Raw genomic sequence first — 23426 nt, forward strand, 5'->3', positions numbered from 1 at the left:
AATGACATAAATGTGAGGTCTCTGGTCCATCTCTAATCTCAGCTTAAAAGCCCTCCAAACAAGGAGACTCAGCCGCAAGTGCATCACATAAGACCTAGTTCACATATTGATATTAAAACTGAAATGGATTATGGAATGCTACATGGTCTTGTTCAGATCACAAGGCCACAGGAATTGTATTTAATGTCAAAATTGCAATGATTCCAATCCAATAGTCTATATTAGTACAGCATCAACAGCTACAGGAAGCAAGGTAGGCTTCTTTGACATTATCCTCCAGATAGTCCTGTCTACCTCAAACCATGCTCGGGTTCCTTAATAATTACACTATAAAATTATGGCATTATCGCATTATCATCAAAGGTTATTTTAAGTTGTATTTCTTCCAAATCACCTCTGAAAGTGAGTTTCACAGTGTTACACCAAGTGCACGGTTATGGTTCACTTGTCCTCTCTATCTTTTTAGCTTCAAAAGATAACCTTTGCTTAATTTCTTGGAATTTGGTAAGCCAGTTTACAACTTTAAAAGCCACAGGTATATACCTTCATCTTTCATTTTTCTAGGCTGAGAATTACTAAACTCTTTGGCCTGTATGCCCATTTCACCCACTTTGATAATTTTTGTTGTTCCGCTCTAGTATAATAACCAGACCTGTAAACTAGAACTGGAACAGATACACACTGTGATCTATCCTGATTTAAATAAAAAGGTTTACTTCCTAATTATGTTGCCACGTTTCATGAAAAAAGCTGGTCAGATTGCTTCCAAATTCAGATGGATATTTGGTGTGGTCTGACATAAATTATAAAAAGTGTATGTAAGGGGCACCGGGCTGGCTAAGTCAGTAGAGCATGCAGCTCTTGGTCTCAGGGTCGTGAGCTCAAGCCCCACACTGAAATAAAGAAATATAAAATAAATAAATAAAATGAAATGTGAACATAAGATACATAAAATTCTCATTCCTAGTTTCTGGGGTCCATCAGAGGGATGGACAATCATCCTCCATGACAGTGGAAACTGAGATACTAACACAGTACTTTATGTCTCCTACTAATCTACAGAACATGCAATATACACTACAATACGCGATGAACAGAGAGGAATAAACCTAATAATTTCAAATATGACTCTAAATTAAAAGAATAAAAGCAGATACTGATATTTAGGTGTTGATTTTGCAAAAAAAAAGATATATTAATTAGCAATTCTTCCAGGAAATATGTTATAGTCCTGCTAGTTTTCTATAGAATCAGGATAACATTCTCTCTTTAGTTTTCAAAACTCTGTATTGATGTATTTAGAACAAGCAAGGGATTTTTGTGGGTCACAGCAGCACTTGGTTTTATGTCTCGATGGAAATATATAAAATTACATCTAGATTTTACTGTAGCATTTTACCTTTTGGCTTTATTTTATATCTATGAAATTTTTGTAAATATATTAGCATTGAAATAAAATAGGATGTCTCCATCTGATTTGGGAACTATGTGGACCTAGAAGAATCTATCAAGCAAGAAATGTTATCCTTATAAAAGATGTTATTAAGAATAAGAAATTATTAACTTTTGCTATTGAATCTGTTAGGTTTAAAATTAAGATAAATTAAGGGAAATGTATAATCTTATAAAATGAAATTATACTGGAAAGATTATAAATAACCAGGACAAAGAATAATAATTAATTACTTGTATCTACCTCCACAAAAGTTTCATAATAAAGATTATTAGAGGGATTGTTTGCACATCAAATAAAAAAGACACAAATGCAGTGATAATCACATTTACAGACAAAACATTATTAAAGTAGGATATCGAAATGTCTGAGTTAGTATGTTTACCATCCTTTTATAGTAATACAATTTAAAATCATTTATTATGGGTGGAGAAACTGAGATATAGAGAAACTAAGTAATTTGCCCCAGGTCCCACACCTAGCCCCGGCAGAACAAGGATTTGAACCTAGGCAATCTGGCTCCAGAGTCACCCTATACGCAATTCTCTGTATAGGGCATTGTTCATAGAAGCAGCAAGGGGCTGTCAAGGATGACCTAGAGCATGGAATGAGTGAGTGTAGGGAATAGAAAATATAGTTGAAGGAATTCTCAGACTCCCACCTACATAATCAATACAGCAAACGAGAACAGTCCTATAGTTCTCAAAAATTAAGGTGTAGGTAAATAATTTGACAGACGTTAATACAATTGAGGTTCCTATTCTTGCCAAAAATGGGGTCTAGATATAAAAGGTGAAAGACAATTTATTTTTTAACACAGTGGTTGAGTATATTTAGAGCTCCTAGGTTGTATGTTTGGTTTTTTAAATGAAAATACAAAATGCTTTGTATATATTATCTCAGACAATCCTGACATTATATTGGAGAACCTGCCTTCTATCTCACCACACTAAGAACTCTATCCTTCCCTGTTATCTAGCTTCCGTCTCACACTATATTTTATATTCCTTATGAGTTGGAACTGTCTTGTTCTTTATTATACCTTATTATGGAATTATAGTGTATCCTTTATTATATCCTCATTACTCATTATATCAGTATAAACATCCATTGTATGAAGTAATGAATAAGACAATGTTAAAGTTTATTTTCTCCTAGTACGGATGAATTACAGTATGTTTGCATCTTGCAAACATGGGAAAAACAGACTTTCATTCTTATAGTCAAAATTATTGAGTCAAAAATACCACAACTAACCTGAGACACATATAAATCCAGAAGAGAAAAGAGCTTCATTGTATGAAGACAAGTTGTTGGTCTGGGCATAGACTGCATACACGGACATGTATGAACAGGCACATTCCACGTAGTCTGAAGTGTCCTCGGCCACTTTGCAAAACTGACTGTCAGACAACCAGCTAGGGCAAAAACATAATGGTCACTACCGCTCTTTTATCAACACTTCAGGTATTTGAGATGGCTTTTCAAGTAGAAATAACTTAGTGAACTTAAGTGTTCTTTACTCAAGCATTAAGCAGACCAAATTTCAAGAAAAGACACTGGAGGGAACATTTTGTCTTAGACATGATACAACAGGTTGCACAAGATGCCTTAAGAAGTAGCCTCAATACTCACTAAACCTGCAAACGCATTCCTGACACCAAAGAAGCTGGTCCTCTCAACAGAGCAGTGCTCGTGCCTAATCTGAAGCAAACGCACCCCAGGCTTTTATCAGAAGGCACGCCTCGCTCGCACTGGAAAACCCCAGGAGAGGGACAGAGACACTGCATGTGCACTCTTCACCCTTCCTCATTTCACAGTTCCTTCTATTTCGAACCACGTAAGTTCCTTAAAAGATTTTCCACGTTTCTTTCTTCATCTTTTTTTTTTTCTCCTTTGAAGCCAGTTATATTACCTAAATGCTGCCCAGGGTTCTTTCAAATGTTTCTGCTATAAGATCTGGCTTTTAACACAAAACCTTTGTCATGATTACAGCAAATGTAGTGTCCCATACCAAGCCTTCTGAGCACTCCTCATGGACCACTACTTGGGGCCTCCTCCCTTTTAGTGCCTCTTGAATCCTTTACTTTTCTAAGGACATAAAACTTAACCATGACCGTAGATGCAGGTTTGAAACATTCATTAGGAGTTATGTATTAAGGATGGCACAGTACCTATGTATTAAGTTTAAGATCTGTCACCAGGCAGGGCGCCTGGGTGGCTCAGTTGGTTAAGGGACTGCCTTCAGCTCAAGTCATGATCCCAGGGTCCTGCGATCGAGTCCCACATCGGGCTCCCGGCTCAGCGGGGAGCCTGCTTCTCCCTCTGACCCTCTCCCCTCTCATGCTGTTTCTCTCCTGCTCACTCTCTAATAAATAAATAAATAAATAAATAAATAAATAAATAAATAAATAAATACTCTTTAAAAAAAAAAAAAGATCTGTCACCGGGCATTTGAAATTTCAACTGAAAATTATTTTTTCACAAAGAAAAAGACTAACCAGAATTTTGCTGTTTGGAGGACAGGTGGTTATCCAACAAAGCTGTTAAATGTATTTATAATTTTAGTCTGTGCAGCTAAAAGTCAGAAATAAAGAGAACCAAGTGACCGATTTGGACCTAAACCTTCTGGGCCAGCAAAGTCTGACCCTCCAGCATTGACTGAGCTCTGGGTAATAGAACAGCTCAGAAACTTGAGGCCAGGTTAAGCCAAGGAGATTCGACAGAAGAATCATTCTCTTCTTCCCATTCCTGTGTATGGTTTAATTCCAAAATGTACTCCAAGCCATATGTGGACTAGAATTATAAATCCCTGCTAATCCCTCTCAACACAGAGGATCAGATCCAGAACCATAAACCAGATGGAAGGGGCAAAGAAGATTTCCTTTGCTGCCCAGTAATTTAACCAATAACCACAGAAAGGTCATGTGAATTGAGCAGAAGTCACAATAGGTCCAATGGAAGCAGTAATAATAAAGAAGTAAACAGTGTGCTAAACACATATTTAGTTGTTGCGCTGCACCTGCTACCTGTGCAATACTAGACCATTTCCTACGCTGCTTTTTTGTTTTTATGGCAGAGATTTTTCTCTACTCTGAAGTCTCACCTGAGGCCACCCTCTACGTTCAGTACAGAAACTGCACTCCATGGCAGTAGAAAGGGGAAGGACTGAATTTTGATTTTAAAGAATTATTAAGTACCTTGCAGCAGCCTGATTCCAAAGGAGACACAGAGACGTCTGGGGAATAATCCTAGGTTCAGCAGCATAAATCCTGTAGAGAACCTCATTGTTGTCTGTCAGGGGTTGTGAACTCTGACCTTTCACACTCAAAGACAGTACCTGCAGCGCCACAAAGAACAGAGAAATGGATGGTATTTTAAAATCAATGTCATGACTGAATTCTGAACTTCGATTCATTTTCCTAGTTACTCTAGTTGCTTGGTTAATGCCACTATTTAAATAATTAGCTGACTTATGAATGTGGGGAATCTGACTGGTTTTGCATTGCAAACATTCTACCTCCCCTTCAGTTCCTGAGCAGTCTTCAGCTGACAATGCTCACTTTAACTGTCCAACTTCATCAGGAGTGGAGAATATAATATTATATAATATTAGTGAAGGCTACATTTTTCACTTTCCCCACTGTATATATTTGACTCAATAAAACATGACAGCAATATTTCCAACTCTATTTGAGACTACACATTCTACAAATAGTTCATAAAGATGGGACATGTTTCATAATTAGCTCACCATGTGTAGTCCTTACCACAAATCTGATCAAGTGAATGCATTCTGAGGAGTGTGTCTGCTAAGGAAAAATCTGATTCCAACCACATAATTCTTTAAATGACAGATTACCTTATTTTTCAGGGCATGAAGATTGTTTCCAGTTATAAACCACTGCTGGCTACTATACTCTGTAAACTGGACTAATTCACATGTACTTTTTCCAGCCATTATTTCTGCATCTGGAACCTCCAATAATCTCTCTGGAACTCGAATATAATCACCTTCTTTTCCTTCAAACTTGTGCCCATTGATTTGCTGAGGATACCAGTGAAGAGCCAGTATGGACAAATATGGGCAACTGTCAAGGATGGTTTTGCTTCTGTAACAGAAAAGCAATGGCTATGCTAAAATGGCATGCATTTATATACACAAATCCACTTATATTTGTTAAAATGCATTACATAGGGGCTCTGTTCTTTATGCAAAACCATGACATTACCAGCCCAGAGATAGCAAAGTTCTTTTGTGGTTAATTGTCATGATATTTTGCACAGCACTTACTGCATCCTTTTGCCTGATTCCCCCTTGTAATCTAAAACATGGGTTTTAGAAAGCTGTTTCACGGATATCAGATACAATCTGTGGCTATAAAATGTACTTTTTTGTGTTAGTCACATCAGCATTGGTGGAATAGGTTGAGGAAAGGGCACACCACTAAACTGAAACCTCTGCTTTATTTAAGAATACCATCTTATACACCTACAGCATGTTTTCATCAAGAGTTTACCTACATCAGAGCATTTCGAATCTAACCATGTGATTTGTAAGAGAAAACAGCCTAGAGCTAGGATCTTCACCTTTTCGACAGCTCTGTTTCAAACACTGTAGGCATAAGATCCTGTGCTCAGTGAAAGTGCTTCCAAACCTCAGTGTGTGTTGAAATCACTTGGAAGTGTGTTTAAAAATACAGATTTCTAGATCACACCCCAGACTTACTAAATCAGAATCCTTGGCTGGAGAGGAGGCTAGGAGTTCTATAAGTCTTATTTTTTTAACTAGTCCCCCAAGGAATCTGATAAATCTTGTCTTGAACCCATCATGTTTATGAACAATGAAGATATACAAAGATAAATCAGATCTGAAACATGCCTGAAAAAGTTTGGAGAATATTAGGATGTTAGGATAAAAATTATGCATTAAATGTTAAAAGTTATATAGGCCACAACAGACAGGGAGTATTATAATTAAATCATGAATCTAAATGATACCTTGTCAAAATCCCTAATCTGGGAAATGGAGCAGAGTATTTTAAATGGAAAATCTGAGGAAGAAAAGGAAAGGGGAAGGGCTTTTTCCTCTAGTTAAATCCTCTCTCTAAAAAAAAAAAAAAAAAAAATCTTCCATGGGGCATCTGGGTCGCTCAGTCAGTTGAGGTTCTGACTCTTGGTTTGGGCTCAGGTCATGATCTCAGGGTTGTGAGACTGAGCAGCGGGTCAGGCTCCCACTCAGCATGGAGTCAACTTGAGATTCCTTCCCCCTTCCCTCTCCTTCTCCCTCTGTTCCTTCCCCCACTCACTCTCTCTCCCTCTCTGTTTCTCAAACAAATAAATAAAATATTTTTTAAAAATCTTCCATAACTTTACCACATTTGAATCAGTGCCTTCAAACACCTATCTTTAATCCAGCCATTCACCCAGGCTCTAGACCCTTGCTGTCCAAGATTCCTCCTAAAACACCTCAATCCGTAGAAGCCACCCACACCTTCACAATAGCTCACCAAAAACTCATCCCTTAATCTCCCCGTCCAGCCTCCCACATCTTCACTGGTGACTCTAAGCTCAAAGCTGCCACTCCAGCACACCCTGACCAGGTTCAATGTGAGTGAGACCAGTGAAGCTCAGCCACATGGCTGCATACCCTTCTCCGCACTCTCCCTGGAATCTCCTGAGACTTAGCCCATCAGTGCCATCCCGGACTCCAGTACCTTGGCAGACTGAGACCAATCTAACATGCATGGTGACTCTACCCAGCCTTGACACTAGTGGGCCAAATTCCTGGCCCCTCTCACTGGCAGATGACTGCACTCTCCCTGACACTGTAAGCCCCTATGTATCCACCATGCCCTTCTATCACACTCACTTTGATCAATCCCACAATGTGCTTTACAGCCTGGCTGAAGTGAGGGGGAAAACCCCACATGAATATGTAGACTGGTATCACTACAGATCCAGTGACCGACTACGGCTGTGCCCTCAGTGCCACTTGACATGACACTGTTTTTACTTGGCTTCCAAGTAATTGTTCTAGATGTCATCATTCTCCTCAACATCCCTGCTCAATTCCCAAATCTTTCACTCTCAGCAGCTGCCCCTGAATACTGCTTAAGATAATACATAAATAACACATATCAGAATGGCCACCAACTTTAGAATTTTCCAAGTAAAAAAAAACAACTGCTGATCGCTCTCTTATTTTCTATGTTTGTCTCCTATATGATAATTCTACCACTTAACTGTTTTCAAGCTACCATCCTCCTCAAGTTCATGCCTCAGTTTCAGCCCTCATGTTACCTGAACAATTATTCCCTGTGTAGTCTCCCTATTTCTAGATTTATTCTATTCTTTAACCTTTAACACTGTCCTCAACATGATGCCTCTAAAATCCTGAGTCTGATTCTCTCACACATATGAATCCTACCTGGCTTATTCTATGTTCAATCTTTAAAGGCTGATGATCTCCCCAAATACACCATACTATTCTTGGCTGACTGCCATTGCACGTGCAGTTTCCTTTCCCTGGAAAACTCAGAAGGAAAGGTAAGTCTATGGAGAAGAAACACATGGCAGAAACATATTGATCCATTTACTTATTTTATTCACTCATTATACCATAACCACTGAGAATCTACCACATACCAGATACCATTCTAGGACTGGGAATATATTAGGCAACAAGGCAGAAAAGGTAACTCCTTTTGTGCATCTTATACTCTTCTGAGTTCTCACTACGCCTTTGAGGGCACAAATATGGAAACCAACATTCACAGCAGGGTAGGTCGTTCACATCTAAAACCTCAATATTCTAGTGATATTGTACAAATATGGGGAAAAAAAGGAAAGGACTGGGACTATGGGGAATTATAAAGCTATGAACTATTTGACTTCACTAGACAACATAACCGAACACAGTTCAAGAGAGAAAAATAAAAGATATTTTTTAACCACACACACACACTGTGGCCTCATTACAAACTTACTTGAAGTAAAGAAATTATACATTTCAGAGGTTTTGAAGACACTGGAGACACATATAAAAGGCACTGAGTAGCCAAATTACTGGTCACTGGTCTGAGAGAGACATTTAGGACCAGTGGTGAGGGATGGAGAAGGGGCCTCCTAAAAGGGCATGTAGAGCTTTGCTGACACATCCCATTAAGAAAATATTAATGCTCAGGACTCACTCATAGGAGTTAAAAGAAGAGTACAGTGTAAAAGGATGCTGGTTTTGTACCTTAACCTCAGCTCATACCCCGACACTAACCTGGGATGAAAGGGTGGGGGCACTTTATAGCCACAGGGCTGGAAGTGGAGATTTTGTTATAAAGTAAGTGGTTACAGTCTCTTCTGACCACAAAGCATGGTGGTCAGCAGGGGATGTGGAGTCAGGCAGGCCTGGGATTGAAGTCTCACCACAACCAATCATGTGACCCTTGACAAGCTCTATCTATATCTGCAGATGGGAATAGTAAAAGCTCTAGCCCTACCTTTAACCAGCTGCTTAAAATGATCTTTTATAAGACTAAAATATGTATAATTTTTAGTAAGGATTATGTTGAACGATATGAAATTTCCAGTATATTGTATACTATTTTACCCACAAAAAAAGACAACTTCATATTGTTCAATCTAATACAGTTATCAGGACTAGAGCAGAGGTACAGTTAATATCAGTTCTTCTTATTTTGTTCCTTGAGCTCTTTTTTAAGTCTTTTATATCTGGATTGACTATCTCTTTGAACTTCATGTGTCTTGTGATCTAAGAACTGAAGTTAAAAGTTTTACATATCCAACAGATATTTTAATTAACCTGTCAAAGTTCATAAATGGCCCTAAATGGGTGACTTAAATTATTATACCAGATTTTTATTTTTTTCTCTTATACCAGATTTTTAAAACATAGTCTTCAAAATATCCTTGAATTTCAATGTGACTTAAAAATGCTGATGACAGCCTTCATCAGCAAATAAATAATAAATGCTATAAAGAATTATATAAAGCACTTTTAATCAGACATGTCCCATTAAATAATAGTCATTGCTTTTTAAAGATTTATTTACTTATTTTAGAGAGAGAGAGTGGGAGAGAGTGCATGTGTGCATGGGGGTGGGAGGGGCAAAGGGAGAGGCTCCCTGCTGAGCAAGGAGCCCTCCATGGGGCTGAGGCAGGGCTCAATGTCAGGATCCATGAGATCATGACCTGAGCCCAAACCAAGTCAGTTGCTTAACTGACTGAGCCACCCAAGTGCCCCAAGAGTCACTGCTTTTTAAATAACCTGTATTACTCTGTGAGAATTGGAAGGAAATCTCAATTTCTAAACAACTTCTATTATCTGCCATTTTTATGTTAACTCAAATAGAAATTAAAAATTTTTACGTCTTTGTACCACAGTGATTCAATTTACCTTCTGAATGCAATTTAAAGAAGAATATTAACATAGTTACAAAATTAATCATAGAGTTGATAATGAACACAAGCCACATTTTATTTTTTCCTTTTTCTCTTGCTTGCTTTCTGCCATGAAACTCCAACCATGAAACAACTACTCCTAAGTTCAACAACACTGGGAGAACTGCTTCCAAATGGATGAAACTGTACCGGAATTCCACTGCAACAGCACATCAAAACATGTCTAAAAGTTGGAATCATCTTCCTTTATTTCTATTCAGCATGTGTCTTCTACTATCATAAGAGTAAGCAATAAGCCATTTTTAAAATTCCTAACAGACCCTTCAAAACAAGAGGAATGTATCGTTGACAGAATAATTTCCTTTTTCTTGACATAGTTACTGTGTTTTCTTCAAATAACTTCATTTGCCCATTAGATACAATGCATTGGGGCACATAAGTGGCTCAGTCAGTTGGGCATCTGACCCTTGGTTTGGCTCAGGTCCTGATCTCAGGGTCTTAGGATCCAGCCCTGCATGGGGTTCTGCATGGGGAGCAGTCTGCTCACTCCCTCCCGCTCTGCCCCTCCCTTCTCTCTCTCTTTCTCTCACACACACACATGAATAAATAAAATCTTTAAAAGAAAAAAGATACAGTGCATTGACTATATAATCCTTATATATTGATATTATATGTATATTATATATTGACATCTAAATGTCATTTTGCATTGCAGATTACTTTATAAACTGTGAAGGAATACACATAAGGTATTATTATTAAAAAAATACTTACTTTTCACCAGGAGAGCCACAGGTAACATCAGTCAGCAGAGAAAAGGCAAAATTCTCAGTCACTTGAGTGAAGTGACTGAATCCCCTAGTGTCTTTGCGCTTTGGGTTAATAAGAGCACAGAGAATCTCATAAAAAAGATTTCGATTTTCAGTACTGAATGCTGGGCTTTTTCCTTCAACAGTTATCTAGAAAAAAAATTCCAGTATGAAAAAATATCTTCAAAAATAAAACTGCTTTAATGATATGTATGGTACAATATATGTTCTTTATTAACAGTTATTAAAATTAGCAAAATAAGGAAGAACCTATGAAGAATTTAAGAAAAATTGGTATCAAAATTATATTTCAAATATACTTGCACTTTAAAAAAGCATAATTATTTATAAAGAAGAGTCATGATAAGCAAAATATTTTTTATTTAATAACTAGATAAAGCCCCAAATGGCTGCATGGATCACTTATTTTTAACTACAATAATTAACATCATGAATCAAAAGTAATCTCACTTTTATATCTACCCCAAGAATTCTTTTTCTCTTTTCAACAACTGAGGAAATAAATATAAGAATATTTGCCAACAATAGAAGCAAGATTATTCTTGACTACCTGTCTTTCCATGAACAGAAGCCACAATCCGCCACTAAATTTCTAAAACATCAAATGAAAAAATCCTTTTCTAATCAAGAGTAGTCAGCAGCTCCTGGCACTCTTGCCTTTATCAGGAAGTATGAGCTTTCCTTCCTTAAAGAACTAGGTTATTTTTTGTTTGAGGGACAAGGAGAGTAAGAGGAAAATCGCCTTCATGATTTATTTTGTTTTTCCTTGCCAGAATGACAGGGACCACATCTTTATTGTCTGACCAAGCATGGGTGCAAAGCCATTGATTCGATATTCCACTATTCTATATCTGAGAAGTCCCTATAAATCCTTCAAAATCCAAATTAGTCATCACTTTCTCTGTGATTTATACACTGTGCCCACTTGCCAATATTCATAATCACTCCCTTTGTAACTTGCACATATCTTTATTAATGAATCTTTGACAACACTGAAATGATTTGTCTGTTGCTCCTACCAGTTGAGCTCATTGAGGAAGTTGCCTATGCTCCACATATTATTTTTAAAGCTTTGCAATTTACACAGTGCCAAGCTGATAGCTGAACTCAAGATCTAAGTTTATAAGAATATCTATCTCAAAGATAATAAGGAAGAATGGAGAATACTCCACAAAGAAAAGATGACAAGAGATACAAAGTAAATCTATTTACCTATCTGGCAATGAAACAAAGTAAAAATTGAGCAAATAAAAATTACAATGAAGGAAGCAAACAACCCACTGACTCCTGAAACAATCAAACTGAATATGTTAAATGGAAAAAAAGCTCAGGAAATGCTCCCAGAACTCAGAGAAAATATAACAGATAAATAAAACAAATCTATAACTTACAACAAGCATATAAAAGGGCTTCTTCTGAACATAAATAAGTAGTCATTTCTGATGAGTATAATAATAATACCTAAGATTTATTGAGTTCATCATATAAAAAATGTATACATCATAGACAGCAGATTCTATTTTTAAGAAGTTAGAATCTGGGGGAAAATAAAACTTACAAATATGAAACAATTTCACTCAAAATACAAGACCTTATAGAATGAAGTTCAGTCTAGTACTTGGAAGTCTTATTCTATACTCTTGAATTTGAGGATACCTTAGAGGTATATATGGATTAAGTACATATGGGATATAAAAATGCTTGCCAGGTAAAGCAGAGGTGACTCTATTTGAATATCAGATAAACAACCAATAATTGTTTGAGACAAGTATATCCTAAATACTTCATGCAAATATTTATTTTGTCATTTGTGATATACTGAAAAATGTATTGTTTACCTGAAATTCAAAGTTTAACAGGGGGCATCCTGTGTTTTAATGTTGAAATTTCAACCTCACTATATGTGATTATCTACATTTTCAGGGCTTGTTTCATTACTGTCTTATTTGCATTACTATAAATGTCTAAAATATAATTTCTTTCTTTTTTTTTTTTGTATGTTAGGAATACACAAGGCCCCTCTTAATGGCTATTATTTTTTTCCAACTTTTGTTATTGTAATGTTGAAATAAACATTCTATTACACATTTGCACAAATGTTTCCGACATCCATTAGTTGTCTTTTTTCTTACTCCCCCTCACCACCCAAGTTTTATTGAGATATAATTGACACAGAACATTAGTTGTCTTTTGACTTTCCTTGTGGTATATGCAGAGTGAAATTTTGTTTAAATGTTATACAGTCAAGTTTCATAAACTCATTTCCTTTATGGCTTCTGGGCTTTGTTTTATGCTTTAGAATGAACTTCCCCACATCAAACTTACATATTAAAAACGATTCATCCATGTTTCCTGCTAATACTTTTATGGTTTCAGTTTTACAATCTCTGATTTGTCTGAGATTTATTTTGGAGTAGGGTTTAGGATACAGATCCAGCTCTGTTTTACTTTCAAATGATTAAGTCACCTGTGTCAATAACATTTACGAAATAAGAATTTTTGACCCATTAATCTGAAATGCCACTTTCAACAGGTGTGAAATTTTCATATGTGCTTGCATTTATTTCTGCACTTTCTGTTCTATTCCATTCATGTCAATGTCTATGCCCATACCAACGTCACCTGTTTTAATCTCTGTAAGTTCATAATATATTTTTCATATTTAGTGTGGTGAGGTCCCTACCATTTTTTTTCTTTTTCATAAAATTTCTGCCCATTCTCACATGTATATTCTTCCAGGTAAATAATGGCATCATTTTGTCCAGGTTAAAAAAAAAATAACTTACTGCTACTTTGATAGGGATTATGTTGCCTTTATATGGTAATTTACAGAAAACAGTTGTCTTTATGATACTGAGTCGACCTCTTGTGGGACAAGGCATAGATTTCTATTTATTCAAGTGTTTCATATTACTCAGCAGAATTTTTCAGTTTTCTTTATATATTATTACATAGAACATTAAATAAAATATATTATAAAATGTATTAAATTATTGCATAAGTCAGTTACTCAAATCACTGGAATTCAGTAATGACATACATGTAAAAATTGAATTTAAGAAAACAATATACCACAACATTAAAAAAATTTTAGTAACAATAATATGATTTAAAAATAATCATGTTTGTGGGGCGCCTGGGTGGCTCAGTCGGTTAAGCGGCTGCCTTCGGCTCAGGTCATGATCCCAGGGTCCTGGGATTGAGCCCCATGTCAGGGTCCCTGCTCGGTAGGAAGCCTGCTTCTCCCTCTCCCACTCCCCCTGCTTGTGTTCCCTCTCTCGCTGTCTCTCTTTCTGTCAAATAAATAAATAAAATCTTAAAAAAATAAATAAGTAAATAAAAATAATCATGTTTGCTAATGGTTACTCAAAAAAATTAATTACACTTCTCCGTAGGAGTTTCTTTCATAATTCAGTTTCATTATTCATGAAAACCAATCAAGATATACTACTTGAAAACACTAAAGAAATGCTGATTCTAGACTAATAATATGTATGTATAATATGTAGCTCTCCTATATAACTCATTAAGGAAAAAAAAGGAGTGGAATGTCCTTATCTTCTCTAAATCATATGAAAAAAGGTTCTCTTTTCTAAAATGTAGCCACTGTGCATTCTTTCCCTCTTCTTGGCCAAAATCAACTTGTTACTGTCCTATGCCATTTCATCATTAGTAAGTTAAAATAACAATATGTCCCATAGTGAATTCTTATCTCCAGAACTTTCTCTGCATGAAATAGCAGTCACTTCTCTTTGTTTTACAAGTTATTTGGTAGGGCTTCCTCTTCTTGCCTGTGTGCTTTATAATTTTCTTCTCTATCTTTCAGGCATCGTATTTTAAGAGACACCAGGAGAAGTAAAATAGGCATGATAGTCTAAAACTCCATTGATAGCATTTTAAGTATTTAAAATACTTGTAAAAATACAGTATTTATAAATTCACATATATGTATTCAAGGTTTTTCATGCCTGTATATAAATATATTGATAAGAAATATCTTAAGAAAGCCCCAAATAAATCCCCGTAAGAGTCTTTTCCTTTAATAATAATTCTTTTCAGATCTCTTCTTTCATTTACATTTTTAGGTTACATCTCCATTTAATTTCATCATTTGCAGAAGTGTAAATAAATAAATGGGTTAAAAAGAAAACCAGGTTGATCTAAGGCCACACCATTTGAATGCCTGAAATCATCTGGTCATTTCTTATTTTTCCTTCTCTGAGGGAGTGATCAGGGCCCAGGAGCAGCAGGGAACAAGCAGAGGGCAAGAGCTCCTGTTCCATGAAAGAACTATGTAACCTCTTTTGTTATGGACTCAAAAAACTGAGATGCAATCTCAAAAGAGATTCATCCAGTTTCTAAAGAATCAGAAAGAGCTTTTAGCTTCTGACATCTGACGCCCCCTTTCAGACACTGGGCTGTCCTTACTGCTGCAGTAGATTACTGATCATTCTCCAAGTTTAAGACTGAGATTTCCAGACAGACATCAGTCACATCCAAACACAAGTACAGTGTCAGTTATGATGAATTCCACTCTTATGTTCAGAAACTTAACCCTATCATAATTTCATGATGACTGACATGATAACTGTTTTATTTTTTTAATTTATGAAGTTTTACTAACCCAACTGCTACTGCTTACAAGGGCTTCTTACCTTATCTAATAAATCCATCACGGCGCTGAGCTGTTCATCTGTGCTCTCCGTGGCCACTTTCATGCTGATGCTGTGGAGTACTCTGTTGAGAATGTCACCATCCAGGGGCTGCTGTAACTGATCCGCAAGTCCCCAGAAAGACTGTGAATCCGCATCAGAGACGAGAGTGATGTTAGCAGTCCCATACATTTGATCAATTCTGGCCCCACCTTTTGGGTCAAAAAGCACGATCTGGAAGCGTTTAGGAAATGGATTTAAAGAACCAGTCTCTGGCGTTAGGATGACATCCAATATGGTGTTTCTCTGGCCCGGTTCAAAGACCAAAGTGCCTTCAGTTCTCACAAAATCCTTTCCGGAAAGAGCTGGAGAGATGAGAGTACGGCCAACTGTTTCAGTACTCCTCAACTCCTAGAAATTAAACACCATCACTGAAGTGAAACCGTAACACTTCTGATTTTGTCCTGAACAAATTCTTATTTCTTAAACACATCCTATTTCTCTTAAACAAACTGATGGGCCATAACACCATGAATACTAAAACAGGGGGCTTTATACTTCTTCTAATCTCCTAAGATAAATTAGAGAGATAAATACACATCACAGTGATGATGTTAGGAAAGACAGATGCCTTAGGATAGACTGAGGATGAGGATTAGAAAAGAAATGGCATTACTGCCTCACAGAGGTTCTGCACCTGCTGAAAACTGCTCTAAACAACACAGGCTGCATAACGGCAGGGAATATGGAGGGAAAGAAGGAGTATTTATGTTTTCATTCTCACCTACAAAGTTTGGGAAGATGGAGTTTGGAGGAGTAAAAAGAAGGAAGAGGAGAGGCAGGAGGAAGCAGAAGAAATTGGTCTCCTGTTGGTTACACTTTAGTTGTGAAAATACCCTAAAGAATAAGGTCCTGGCCATATAGACTTCTGAATTTGCTCAAACCGTGGTTATTAAAGGTTTGTTTGTTTTTTTTTTAAGTGATGCATGGGAACTTAGTCAAGAAAGGACAAAAGAGGGGCTCCTGGGTGGCCCAGTGGAGCATCTGACTCTTGGTTTCAGCCCAGGTTGTGATCTTGGGGTGGTGGGATCGAGCCCTATGACAGGCTCTATGCTCAGGCCACAGTCTGCTTGGGACTCTCTCTCCCTCTCCCTCCAGCCCTCCCACCAAGTGTGCGTGTGTGCTCTCTCTCTAAAATAAATAAATCTTTTTAAAAAAAGAACAAAAGTAATGTACATTTATTTGCTACTGAGCCGACAGATATTAAATTCCTCGTATGTACCAGGTGGAATACTGTGGCTGTAGATATGAACACCAGAATACCTGCATTCATGGAACCTATTCTAGCAGAAGATACAGGCAGTGCAAAAGTTATAGAATTAACAATGTAATTTTACATGAAGATGAATTTTTCAAGAAAAATAAGGCTACATAAGGTAATACAGGGTGGTGGTAAAGGTACTATTTTAATACTGCTGGTCATAGAAGCTCCTGATGTGATATTTGAGCGGAGACCTTAGTGGTGGAAACGGACCATATAGGATCTGGAGAGAGATATTCTAGGCAGAGGAACAGCAATTACAGAAACCCTGAGATGGGAACCATCCTAGAATGTTAGAGGAAGAACCAGATGGCCAGTGTATTAGAAGAAGAATGAAAGTATCAGAAGCTGATGTCAGAGAGGTAGGCAGGGCGAGACCATATACATCCATTATATAAAGAGAGGCAGGAAGACACTGGAGAATTCCAGCAGGAGAATGACACATTTTATTTCAGATCTTCATGAGTACTCTGGCTCTTGTGCCCAGGCTAGAGCAGGGGATGAGCATGGAGGCAGGGAGAAGAAATAGGACATTTCTGCACTACTTCATGCAAAACACAATGGTAGCTTGGAATAAGGTTGTATGAGTAGAGGAAGTGAGAGGGGCTCCAAGTGGAAATATATTATGAATGTAGAGTCAGTAGAACTTTCTGGTTAATTCAGTGCTGGGTGGAGAGGAAGAGGAGAATAGGGATAGCTGTTTGCCTAAATGAATAATGGGAAACGGGAAAACACTGTCACAGGAGAAATCAGGAGTTCTTTATTATACACAGTAAGCCTGGAATGCCTTTTAGACATTCAAATGAAGATGTGACGTATAAGCAATCAGATGTAAGTCCAGATCAGGGGTGGTGAACAGGCTAGAAATAAAAATTGCAGGAGTTCTCATTTTATAGACCATATTTAAAGAAAACAGGTTTAGGTGGCCTAGCCTGCAGAATGAGTCTTGGTGGCCCCCAATGTTTACTGATCAGGAAGACTAACACAGACTACAGGAAGGAGCTGCCAGGGAGGGAAGGGTTAAGAGTAGGAAAAAGTGGTGTTCCAGAAGCCCAAAGGAGAAGAGCATGCTTCTGGAAGGAAGTGACCATTTTTGTCAAAAAATGAAAAGTGGGTGGAGATAAGCGTTTTCAAGAGCATCTGCAGCACAGTGGTAGGAAAACAAAACAAAACAAAACAAAACAAAACAAAACTTCCCTGAAAGAAACAACACAAAAGCTTATGGACTTCAGAATGGATACAGTATCCACTGGAAAGCCATATAACAGAAAAAGTGAAAGAGTTACACACATCAACATGGGTATTGCTCAAAAACATGGTGAGCAAAAGAAGCACACCATAAAACAACATAATTGGAAGAATCTCATTTGCATAGTTTCCTAAAGAGGTAAACCTGAACAGCACATGGTAGGTGACAAAACTAAAAATAAAAGCAAGGGAATAATTCAATATGAAATTCAGGGTGGAGGTTATCTTCAAGAAGCAGAGAGGTTATCTTACAAGAGAAAAGCAGAATGGTATCACAGAAGGGTTCACCGTGGCTAGTTCTAGGATTCCAGTAAAGTTGTATTTCTTAAACAGGATGGTGGTGATCTTACGACTATAAACTGCATATAAACATTCTGTCCACTGTTTTCTCATAGAATTTATTTCACAATTCAGACTTTTAAAGGAAATGGAACAATCAAAATGTTCTTGTGTTCATAATATACATGTAACAAACACAAACAAGAAGGATTATGCGATTTAAAAGCAATGATGAAAATCAAGATAGCAATAACCTTTGAATAGCATAGGCAATGGGAGAAGAAGAAAAGTCATGCTCTTTCTTGAACTTGTGTGCTTTGGGCTATAGTACATGCATATATAAATAAAAATATTTGGAACTGGCTTTCAAATACAGCTTAGCTATAGGCTAATTTAAAGATAACTGCAATCAGTGATATTTTTACTATCTCAAATCTTTATATCCCTTAACTTTATGTCACAAATAGGTAGATATAAGGGAACTTATGTTAAGACTATAGTATTTATGTACTGGGAATGCTGACCTGCCAAAGGGTATGTATGCTACAGTTCCTGTTTTAACTATATTATTATAATCTATTTAAAGCAAAATGAAAATTGATATCTTTGTAACAGAATAGTAACTTAGTCCATAATTATATTCTCATTCCCGCCAGCTACTAGAAAAGAGAATTATATGTCTTTGTCTTCTAGTAATGTGCCCAGGATTCGGAGAGAGAAAATGCACTGGTAAAGAAGGAACAGGAAAATAAAATAATACCAGAGAGGTGAGACTTTTATTTCTATTTTTAATTAATTTTTTTAAACTTTGAGATAATTATAGATTCACATGCAGTTATAAGACATAATAGAGAGTGATCTCCTGCACCCTTTATTCAATATCAGTCCTTGGTAACATCTTACAGAACTATAATACATCATAACAGGGATATTGACATTGATAGAGTCAACATACAGAACGCTTTCATCACCACAGGGATCCTTCATGTTGATTCTTAGAGTGTTATAAAAATGCTATGAGTTACATGCTAGTGTAACACATGCATGTGTTTTTCAAGGAATCATTTATGACAAATCTAGAAAGAATATAAGTGAATCTGATAGAGATACAGGTATTCAGATTCTTATTTTGGCAACTTCAATCTCACTCTCATTTGAGTGCATGAACTAGTTTATAATGTGCCTCAAATCTCTTTATGATCTATTCTTCATTTCCAGTACCCCTTCTTCCACTCTACAAAATATATATGATGATATGTATTTCACAGGAAAAGAAGAAGAATGAAGCACATATTTTATCCCATTTCTCTTCCTATCTTCAATGCTCAAAAGAAAAAATACTAAAATCTGCCCACTATGAATCAAAATACCTCTGTGTTCATACCACTCACTTCAAGGCTATTTAGAATGGAGTTTATCTCTAGAGTCTCATATGAGAGAGAGTTTTGTCTTCTTATTTGCCAAGCTATGGACTGTCACAAAGACCAGCTTTTCTGTCTGGCAAGCTTCCAGACAGCTCACTACGTACAGGTTCGAATCTTTCATCCCTGACCCGCTGCAATTGCTACAGAAACTGGCTGCACATAAGTTGTACTTTATGCACAGCATGTTCTACATGTTTGAGCCCCGCAACAGTGACACAACCAAGTACATACTATGTAGCACTTTGGAAACAACAATACAAGAGCAACCACATTTGAAACCTTGAGGCCTAAAGAGTCACCAGGTTTGGAATCTTTAAAGAGGCGAAATGGCAGCATTGACCAGAATGGTGGTTTCCAAACTGTGGATTCCTTTGAGTTAGATGAGTCAAGGAAAAAAAAGGAGGGGGAGAGCTAAGGTGGGCAAGCTCTGATCCCCACATAGGTGCTTCAAGCAGAGTAGATACATACTTTTGTGTTAATATATTAGAGTTTGGCTACTAGAACAAAGTTTAAAGAATAATGCTGGAAAGGTCTATGGTGCTATTTGGACTAATTCCAGGGTCTGGTCACTTAGTGTTACACAGCATTGCCTTTCTGAGTCCCTGGTTACCCACTTACTCCCTCCGTTCCCCCTGAGGTCACCTAACAGGAGGGATGTGAAAAGTGGCAGGGAGACCTCATGAACTCAGGGATTTAAAGAAACCTAAAAATCAATTAGCGTGTGATGTTCTGGAGAAGGAGATTTTCCAATTAGTTCAGATACAGAACACAACAAAGACTCTTACTTTTTGTTTCTGGTCTTTCACAATTACATCCTGGAAAAATTTTAGCTCCCTAGAGATTTTATAGAACAGATTTATGTAAAACACTTTGCATTGTATTATCACCTTTTTAAAAAAAAAAAAAAAGAAATATAAGACTATCACTTTAAAACATGACCTAAGTGAAACAACTGAACTGTTTCAAGAAGAAAGCTTAATGTAATAAACATAGGGTGAATTATGACGGGTATGATGAGAAAATAGTGTTACCAACTACTCTTTTTCATTACCTAAGCTACAGGTAAAGAATAAAACCCTAATGTGGGTTAATCTATATATTCCATGCTCACCTGGGTACTGAAGTTAACAGACATCATCAGTCCTGTCCCGGAATCTCTGGCCACCTGCAAACTGATGAAAGTGGCCTTCTTATGAGCCACTGGCAGCCGAGAACCCACAGAAAAGTACATAAGGCTGTGAGGTTCGTCAGTCTGTAAGAACGTAATCGGTGCAAATCTGGCACTATTGTTTATCACTGCTCCGGCACTTACTTCATACAGTTCCACAAAGAAAGGCATTTCAATGTGAGGTGTCTGACAATTAGAAAATGAACAAAGAAGGATGATTACCAATATGTTTCTATTTTTAGTTAATTCTGGCATTAAGAAATAGCTTTATTTATATACATAATTATAAAAATAAATACATATCTGGAGATACATTCTGTATAATCTCAGGATTAAGTGCTTAGGTTAGATTACCACAGGGCTTATTTTTTCGGATTTTAAGAAACACCTTTACTCTCTCTGGGTGAGCTCCTTCCTAGAAAATCGGTGTCAGGAGACAAGCTTTGTGTACTTCAATATGCAAAAGGATAAATGAAACATTCATACAATGAAATGCTGTTTGGTAGTTAAAAGGAATGAACCATTTCAGTGTTTTTCACCATGGATGGATCTGAAAACATGTTAATGAGTAAAAAGAATCAAGTTGCATAATTATATAGCACAATACAATAATGTAAAGTTTAAAATTAGATAAAGCTTACTACACAATGAATAACTTATGGGATTAAAAGGCACAGCACAGGGAATACAGTCAATGGTACAGTGATGGTGTTGTGTGGTAACAGCTGGTAGCTACATTTATGAGCACTGCGAAATGTATGGAAACATTGAATCACTATGTTGTACACTTGAAATTAATGTAACATTGTGTGTCAACTATACTCAAATAAAAAAATTAAAATAAATAAAATAACAATTGACAAAAATACTTATATATCAAATAAAAAATAACCTCCCAGGGGCACCTGGGTGGCTCAGTCGTTAAGCATCTGCCTTTGGCTCAGGTCATGATCCCAGGGTCCTGGGATCAAGCCCCACATCGGGCTCCCTGCTCAGCAGGAAGCCTGCTTCTCCCTCTCCCACTCCCCTGCTTGTGTTCCCTCTCTTGCTGTGTCTTTCTCTGTCAAATAAATAAATAAAATCTTAAAAAAAAAATAACCTCCCAAAATATCACTGTGATAGCAGTTGGTTCAGGTAGAGGGATTGCCTTGGGGATAGGGCAGGGTGTGGAGCTGGAGAATGACACTAGGAATAGGGGAGAAGGAGAGCTCCAACTTTGTCTGTAAGGTTTTATTTTTAAAAGATTATACAGAAATATGAACAAATACTGATAACAGTAAATTCTGTAATTTTATGTATTTTTCAAAATTTCCCCAAATTAAGTATCAAATAAGTCTAAATTTAGTCTGCTGGTTATAGTTTGTCATGTTTCATCTCAGTTCCTTCTTAACAATCTCAAAAAATTAGAATTCTCTAAAGCCTGAATTCAATTTGTAACATACTGTTACCTGTTTTTTACTTATTCACTCTTACACAATAATCTAAAAATCTTAGCAGTACTGTTAGCTTTCTGGAATAACTCAAAGAAGCTGATATGTTTTTCAACTGCATGTGTCATTGTCGAATTTGATATAATGCATTATTTTTACCTATTAGGGGCCTTATTCATTATTTGTTTTTTGATCATTTTAAGGAGAATCATTATGTCATGAAACAATACAACAAACTTTAATAAAATCCAAGAGTAAGTCAAATCTTAGTCACACAGTAAACAAACTTAATCTCATTTTATTATCTGAAGAAATATATTTAGCTCCATGGAACATATCATTCTTTACTTTTCCTGATCAACTGTCAGCAATATTGAAATGTGAAAAATAGTATACTTCCCAAACCAAATTTGGCAAATACAATAAACTAAAACACTAAGAAAATATGGGTAACTCATTCAAGAATTATTATTCCCTAATAAGCTTGAATTCACAATAATTTCATGTAACTAAGGATGTCAGCCATAGTACGTTCCAACACAGACTCTTGCCTTTTTTTCCCAGTGAAATATTTCTTTGCTTTGTGATGATGATTAGAACGTTACTTATAACAACTTAGAGTCAAAAGAACATGTTATAATCAAAGTAAAGAACTATTGAAAACTGAATAGCATACAGATGGGTGCCAACACATAATCAGACTAGAGACAAATGAATCCTACAGTCTTATAACAAATTATTCAAACAAGATGCCTGAATTATATTGGGAAACCAAAACTCACAGATCATATCTGCACCTCCCTAAACTTAAACATGACTTGGAGACCTCATAAGAACCCATTTCATGTGTAACTGCCGTAAGTTCCTTTCCTGGTTAGGTCACAAGCATTCCAGGGTGAGCTTTTGCTCAACTAGTATAAAATTATTTCTCACGGGCCCAGATCTGCTCAGAAGCAGACAAAGAAAGTAATAATAAAATAATATCTTACTTACTTAAGTATTTTTTAAAATATTTGCAACAAATGTTTAAATAATCTGTTTACTTTAAACAGATTTTGTGGGTTAAGAGATGCCTCCTAAGTTAATTCACTCTCACCTTTACACATTTTGCTGATATAGAACCAATCAATAAATCAGCAGGGAAAGGAGAAATGGTCTGGAATTCAAAAGACAAGTTCTAATCTTGGCCAAGTAACTTACTAG

The 23426-nt window shown here is 36.6% G+C and overlaps 1 protein-coding gene across 1 annotated transcript in view; it reads right to left on the reverse strand.

Annotated features, from left to right (window-relative positions):
- Positions 1–2705: 2705 nt before the first annotated feature.
- Positions 2706–23426, reverse strand: part of LOC102743681 (adhesion G-protein coupled receptor V1) — a 226255-nt gene continuing 205534 nt past the window's right edge. Inside the window, exons 78-83 of the mRNA XM_081826583.1 lie at positions 20737–20979; positions 15357–15764; positions 10646–10830; positions 5316–5565; positions 4654–4793; positions 2706–2871 (exon numbers count right to left, since the gene is read on the reverse strand). Of these exons, the coding sequence (XP_081682709.1) occupies positions 2706–2871; positions 4654–4793; positions 5316–5565; positions 10646–10830; positions 15357–15764; positions 20737–20979 (1392 nt within the window). The remainder of the gene's footprint in view (positions 2872–4653; positions 4794–5315; positions 5566–10645; positions 10831–15356; positions 15765–20736; positions 20980–23426) is intronic.

The sequence above is a fragment of the Leptonychotes weddellii genome, chromosome 7 (genome assembly GCF_054177405.1).
Source record: "Leptonychotes weddellii isolate Sample4059 chromosome 7, ASM5417740v2, whole genome shotgun sequence".
Lineage (NCBI taxonomy): Eukaryota > Metazoa > Chordata > Mammalia > Carnivora > Phocidae > Leptonychotes > Leptonychotes weddellii.